Source organism: Triticum dicoccoides, chromosome 5B (assembly GCF_002162155.2).
Source record: "Triticum dicoccoides isolate Atlit2015 ecotype Zavitan chromosome 5B, WEW_v2.0, whole genome shotgun sequence".
NCBI classification, from domain to species: domain Eukaryota; kingdom Viridiplantae; phylum Streptophyta; class Magnoliopsida; order Poales; family Poaceae; genus Triticum; species Triticum dicoccoides.
Window position 1 is genome coordinate 389,657,399 of NC_041389.1, and position 7,600 is coordinate 389,664,998.

Here is a 7,600-nt window from a genome sequence, read left to right on the forward strand (position 1 = left end):
TAGTGCTTAGGCGAAGCCCTGCGGAGATCACTTCACCATCACCATCACCGTGCCATCGTGCTGACGGAACTCATCTACTACCTCGACGTCTTGCTAGATCAATAAGGCGGGGGACGTCACCGAGCTAAACCTGTGCAGAACACGGAGGTGTCATGCGTTCGGTTGACCGATTGAAGCGCGAAGAAGTTCGACTACATCAACCGCGTTGTGAAATGCTTCAGCTTACGGTGTACGAGGGTACGTAGACACACTCTCCCCCTCGTTGTTATGCATCTCCATGGATAGATCATTGCGTGTGCGTAGAATTTTTTTTGTTTCCATGCAACGATTCCCAACATGATCTAATTCAGGTTGAGAGTGGAAAATACTTTATTACAATTCTGTTATTTAATAAACTTGCCAAATTCAATTGAAATCTTATTACTATATATGTGGATGGCCAATTGGCAGGGAAAGCTAGTTTCTTGGCTGAACTAGCTAGAGTTTATCATGATAATCCCATAGCATGTTTGGTGGGTGGTGATTTTAACATAATTAGAAAAGGTTGTGAAAAAAATCCAGTGATACTGATCACTAGAGTTTTGTGTTCAATGCAATTATTGAGCATGCTGGTTTGAGAGTGATGTCTTTAAATGTGAGAAATTTCATTTGGGCAAATAATTTGGAGGATCCTACTTTTGAAAACTATATGGAGTCCTTTTGTGCATTGAATGGGAGTAACATTATCCTTTATCTATGTTGCAGGCATTTGCCAGTGAGGTTTATGATAATACTCCTTTGTTTCTGGATTCTGAAGATCATTGTATTGCCCCTGCCATTTTTAGATTTGAGAGTTCCTGGATGCCTAGAGAGTGTTTTAGAGTTTTTTTCACAAAATTTAGGAATGAGGATTTTTGTGGATCCAATCTAGGAAGATGGCAGGAAAGATGGAGGAATTTAAGGAAGAAAATTAGAGGGTGGAATGGAAATAATGATGGTTGGTATAGGAAGGTTAAGTTGGAAATCTTAGTAAACTTGATGTGCTGATAAAAAAGCTGAGAATGTTGGCCTTAGTGCATGTGCTAGACATGAGCAGAAAGTGCTTAGAGGACAACTTACTAGAATTCTAAAACAAGGGGAATTAAAATGGTTATAGACATAATGGAAATACTAGATATTATCATGCTAAAGTAAATGGTAGAAGAAGAAAAAATAGGATCATATCTTTAGAGCAAGAGGAAGGTGTGATTGAGGGTGAAGTTCAGTTGATCGCATACATCACTAAATTTTATTAAAAAAATGGAAACCTGATTGTTCTAATATTGCTCTTCATAATCAAGATTTACCTCAAATTCCTAATGAGTGGTTGATAAATTAATAGAACCTTTTACTATAAAAGGAATTCATGGTGTAGTTTCCCGAATGGAAGAAAATAAAAGCACTCGCCCTGATGGGTTTCCTGCTGATTTCTATTAGGGGTTTTAGGATTTGGTTAAGTGGGATTTGAAGGACTACTTGATGAATTTTATCATGGCAAGTTGGATATTGCTAGGTTGAATTATGGGAGTATTACTCTTGTTCCCAAGACTAATGATGTTAAAAAATACAGAAGTTTAGACCTATTTGTCTTATGAATATTAGCTTTAAAACCATTACCAAGAGGTTTTGATGAATAGAGTACTATCCCTTCTTATTTCTCCTACCCAGACTGCTTTTGTCAAGGGAGATACATCATGGAAGGGGTGGTTGTTCTCCATGAAGTGTTGAATTCTATTCATTTTAAGATAGATAATGCCGTATTGTTTAATAAAGTTGATTTTGGGAAAAGCTTTATCAATATGAAAAAATTAAGTATCCCTTTGTGATGCAAATCCTTAAAATGAAAGGATTTCCTGATAAATGGCGTGACTGGGTCATGCTCGCTGAGAGGGGGTAATGTGGGTGTAAGAGTTAATGATACAAATGGTCCTTACTTTAAAACTCACAAGGGCCTAAGATAGGGTGATGCTTTATCACCTTTGGTTTTTGATTTGGTTGCAAATGCTCTAGTTGTCATTATGGAAAAAGCAAATGTTAATGGTTTTGTGAAGGGGGGTTTAAATGAAAATCTAGCTAGTTGATTTATATGCTTTAATATTCTCATTATGTCATATTTTTACTTCAAGATGATGTTGGATGTGCTAAAAACTCAAATTCATATTGAGTGCTTTTGAGCAAATGTCTAGACTAACTATTTAATTTCCATAAGAGCAGGTTGTTTCTTTTAGGGAAACTAAAAATAAAGTTGAGTTGTATCAAGAGATTTTACTTGTCAGTCGGGAGATTTGTATATGAAGTATCAGGGTATGCTTGTCTTTGATACTGGGATTAGGAATAAACATTGTAAGGGGGTAGAAAATAAAGTTGAGAAAAGATGTGGATGTTGGCACGGTAAACTACTAGGCTCTATTGCTGATAGGATTACTTCGGTCCAAGCTTGCTAACCAGCATGCCTCTTTTTATGATGTCTTTGTAACCCCCCCCCCCCTGTTGGGTGCTTAAGAAAGTTGATTCCGTTAGAGCTAGAATAGTGTGGGAGGGTGATGAAGATAAAAAGAAAATTCACTTAGTTAACTGGAAAACCTGTTGTAAACCTAGAGACCACGGGGGTTGGGGATCCTTAATTTGGATATCATGGATAAAGCATTGCTAGGTAAGTGGTTTCGGAAACTAGAAACTCAATTTGGGCTTTGGCAATTTGATTTCTTGACAAAATATGTCCCCAGTGGGTGTATTTCTATAGCTAAACCCAAGGTGGGGGATTCACAATTCTGGTCTAGCATTCGAAAAGTTAAAGAGATTTTTATCAATTTTGTTTGGGAGATGGTTAAGATTGGTGGTTTTTTAGATGAAAAACCTTTAAAATTTGCTTGCCCATATGTTTTAAGCTCTGATCATAACATTACTGTTGCTAAAGCCTTGTAGAAAGGCTGGGGGGTCAGGTTCAGGAGAACTATATATCAGAAGTCTCTAAAGCTCTGGAATAGTTTGAAACTTAGATGTGAAGAGGTAGAAAATCGGATCTAGTAAAGATAAGATAAATTGGTTGTTAACAACTCATGGATTTTTTTTTGCCAAGTCTTTATAAGGAAAACTGGTTGAATCTAATTGCAATTTCCCTTAAAAGTTTGTATGGAAGGTCAAAGTACCGGCTAGGATAAAGTTTTTCTCTGGCTTATGGCTAGAAAAAGCATACTCACCAAAGATACTCTATTAAGGATAGGATGGGTTGGTAGTAAAATGTGTATCTTTTCTCGTAAAGAGGAGACACTTGATCATTAGTCTTCCAATTCTTTGGTATTGGTTTGATGTGGAGCTTGCAGAAATGTGCTTTTAGCCTAAGTTCTACTCCTACTACACTTAATGATTGCTTTGGGAACTGGATTAGAAGTTTACCAAAGATTTAGAAAAGGCTAGTGTTGGAGGTGTAGAAATGATGTCATTTTTGAGAAAAAACTTATCAATGATCATATCATCCCCATAAAGTTGATTTGATATTGGATTATTGGATGGTTTATTCTGTAGATAAAGGAGGAAAAAACAGAGGGGTGCTCATGGTAGGGGCAAAACTACTTGAGCTGGTAGCAAATGAAGTATATAGATCGTCACAGGGTTGGAGGCACGGTGTCCTGAAATTGGTGGCAAAGTGTTGAAGCTTAAAACACTAGCAATTACTGCTCCATTTATTCCCCCTATGAGGAGTTGTCGATTTCCCTCTTTTAGCAATCTTTCTTGTACTTTTTCTTTTGCCATTGATGTACTTATGCACCTAGTTATGCTAGCTTGTTTAGTTGGTTTCTCGGCTCCTTCATGATGCGGTTGTGGAAGAAGTTTGGTCGTGTTCATTTGTTGTTCTAGTTCTTGTGGTGCTAGAGACTGCTTATATGTAAGTAGCTCCTTCTTTTGGAGTTTGATGATTTGATCCTTTGTTGGATGCTTGGAGCACTGTGTTGATCCTTGTTAGAAGCTCGATAGATGTTATATTATGGTGGTAATCTGTATTAGGTGGAACTTGTGGTTTCTATTAATAAAAATCAAAGGGGCAGACCCTTTTTTATAATAATAAAAAGGTTTTGGGTTGGTGGGTTGCCATATTAACCAATTCCCTAGCAAAATATAGGTTATAGCCAGAAAAATAGGAACCCAGTTTTAGGTAAGCTGTTTGAGCAATTTTTTGGGCCAAAAAACCTAATTTTTTAGTTTGTAGGTATTTGGCTCATTTTTAGGATCGTTATTGGAGATGCTTTGAGGGCATCAATTTTTTAAGACCTTTTAGGGATTTGACAAAAAGATGTAATGTAAATCCAAAGGGTCTAAAACTGCAATAATAAGGATCAAATGATCGCCTATGAAAATTTGCTTCAAGCGCCAACTTGAAAGAAACTTACAAGCTTCTAAGAACACGAAGGTGTCCAGGTGCGGAGGCACGGGCGAGAGAGGTAGGCCGAGGTAGATTTGAGGGAAAGGTGTGATGGAGCTAGGGTGGTTGCGAACACGTCAGAGGTTTGGATCCTGAAAGGGGGCAAAAATTGATCACATGATTACTAATTTGGTCATCAGGCAAAAAGAAGACCTTGTCCAAGGAGGAGGTGAGCCCAGGACTCAACAAACGGTTCATACAAAATAAGGTAATCGAAAAGGGAAGGGAGTTGCTTGCATCATAAAATAAAATCCCTATTGCAGGAACAAACGAAGAGAAGGAGATCACAAAAAGAATCTTCTAGGATGATGATTGTGAGGGCAATAACTAATGCCATTGGATTCAATAACCAGGGTACGTTTTCTTTTCGCTTTCAAACCAAATCCAAGGCAAGATAAAATCTTGTATTTTCCTCGCCATCAACAACATAACAACACTTCGCCATGGTTCTTCAGATAAGTTTTTGGAGTGCAGATCACCATTCATAATAAAAGATAAAAGATCTTGGCGGAAATGGAGGCCAAAAGAGGGACAATCTCCGCCGGACACGCGCCTAGTGAGAGGAAAACAAGGGGAAGAGCGCATCCCAAACTCATCCACAGTACAGGAACACTAGGCAAGCAATCAGCAAGCAACAAAATACTAACGACATCGCCATCGAAACCAAGTGCAACATGCCAACATCAGAAGCACTATCAACTGCAACATTTCACCATCAGATGCATCTATCAACAGCTATATGCAAACTTGTAACGAGATTAGCTTGCAACGATCAGTGCAATCCCAACTACGAAGTACGAAACATGGTGGATAGTTATGCTATATAGGCAAAGTAGATTGTCAGATAATTCCAAAGCGACAATTGTTATGAACGTTATTCCTATATGCAGAAGTAGATTGACAGTTAACTCCAATTGCTACAATGCTAAGCATGAAGCACGACCTAATAGTGAGAGTGTTTATACAATAGACTATATCCATCTTATATAGAGTAGAACACTGGCCAGTACAAGCATTTTTATTATCTTTGACTAAACCAAAATTCAGACTAGCCACCATGCTATGTACTAATGAATCTGTAAATATGGTATGTAACTAAAAATGTGCTATGATGCATGTATACCTGGAAGTGAGCTATATATTGTATATTTTACTAAACAGAACAGAGCAGTAAACATCAACGTCCAACCACTACAATCAAACTTTCTCCGACATACTGAAGCACAATTCAACACTAAGTGACAATGCAAGCTGCAGCGCACGATCAAGAACAGGTCAAGAGGACAGCGACCAAGTACACAACAACAGGACAAACATCTTCATCATAATGCGGAAGCAACAGAGATGGCGATAAAAAAAAAATGAACATGTTCACTCACAGCAGCACAGTCAACTACAACCGAAGCTAAAAACATCCATCCATCCATTGTGCACACTCATCTCGATTAGGTTACAACACATACTGAGCAACTAAGCCGACGGAACAATTAGTACAGAGCACAAATCGAAGAAGCACGGTCACACCTAGGAGCTTACCACCGTCGCAACCACAGCGAGATCCACAGACCGAAAGGCATCACACGCAGGCCTCAAGCCGCCACCTTGCGTGGGCGCCCACGGCCACGCTTGGCAGGAGCGGAGCCGGACGCGGGAGCCGGAGAGGCAGCCTCCGTGGTGACCTTGGCCTTCTTGGCCGAGGAGGGACCCGGCGGGCGGCCGCGGCCGCGGGGCATGCCGGTGGTGGCCTTGGCGACGGCCTCCTTGACGGCGTCGGCCATGGAGTCCTTAGCCTTGGGCGGGCGGCCCCGACCGCGCTTGGGCGTGTTGGGGTCCTTGGGCGCCGCCTTGGGCTTGGGCGGCGCGTTGGGGTCCTTGGGCGGGCGGCCACGGCCGCGCTTTGCCGGGGTGGCGGAGGGAGCATCGGCCTTGAGGTAGTTGTTCTTGGCGAAGGCGAGCTTGCCGGCCTCCTTCATGCTGGCGAGGTTGGCCGTGAGGAGGGAGGCGTGCGCGGACGGAAGGCCCTCGTACTTCTCCTCGATGTAGCTGGAGATGGCCGACTTGCTCGAGCCGTTCTTGTCGCCCAGCGCCTCGATCGCCGCGAGAATCATCTGCGAGGAGAAGGAGAGGCGCTCAGGCCGCGACCGGCAAGGAGAAGGATCTACCAAACAAGGAAATGATACGCCGCCGACGAATCTACGGCGGAAGGCACGGAAGCAGAGCGCCAAAACTGGGAGAAACTCACCTCGGGGTAGGGCGGGATGTCACCGGACTTGGGGGACCCGCCGTTCGCCATGGCAGCGGCGGCGGCTACAGGCCACGGCGGTGGAGCCGAGCGCTCGAGCTACAGTGCGGGCGCGGAGGAGGGGGCGGGCTGCGGGAAGGGGAAAATTTTCGGATTTGGACCGGGGGAGGAGGCGAGGACGGCGGGGGCAGTAGATAAGAAATGGGCGAGCTGTGCCGCGTATGCCAAAGGCAGCAGGCCTATGACCTAGGGTTTCCACGCGCAGTCACCGACGTGTGGGCCGCTTAGGTTAGTACCCTGGGCCCGGGACCACCTGGCGGTGGGGCACCCGGAGCGTGTCAGACGAATCATGCAGTTTCGGCCGATATAAATGCAGCTTTCCTATTTTGAACGCCTTTATCGATGTGCGGGGGACGGAGACCCGTGCGTGACGTGCACGGACGGCGGGGATGGCGAGGTGGGGGATCCGAGGGCGGAGAGGGGAGATGCAACGGGTGTGTGCACGCGGATCGGTGACGTGGCGGGGGGTCTGGGGTGGGGCGAAGGAACGCTCCTGAAACGCTTTCGCTAGACTTGTCGTCTCCTGCGCGGGGAGCGGGAGCGGGAGCGGCCTCGTGTTTTGTGTCCGGGGAAATGACCGTCATGCCCCCCTACGGGCGCGCTGTCCATATAAACATACTCCCTCGGTTCCTAAATATTTGTCTTTCTAGAAATCTCAACAAGTGACGACATACGACCACGTACCGAACAAAATGAGTGAATCTACACTCTAAAATATGTCTACATAACGAACCAACGTGTGGTTGAATGGTTAGAGGGACTGTGGTATCTCCAGCCCACCAGGGTTCAAATCCTGGTGCTTGCATTTATTCCTGGATTTTATTTCAGGATTTCCAGCGATGCGCATTCAGTGGGAGGAG

General features: G+C 43.5%; 1 protein-coding gene across 1 annotated transcript; it reads right to left on the reverse strand.

Moving 5' to 3' along the window:
* Nucleotides 1-5,733: 5,733 nt before the first annotated feature.
* Nucleotides 5,734-6,874, reverse strand: LOC119309350 (HMG-Y-related protein A-like). Its single transcript, XM_037585369.1, has 2 exons — nt 6,681-6,874; nt 5,734-6,546 (listed from the first exon to the last, which is right to left on the reverse strand). Exons 1-2 carry the CDS (start codon nt 6,729-6,731, stop codon nt 6,028-6,030), a joined length of 570 nt encoding a protein of 189 aa, XP_037441266.1. The 5' UTR covers nt 6,732-6,874; the 3' UTR covers nt 5,734-6,027.
* Nucleotides 6,875-7,600: the final 726 nt, after the last annotated feature.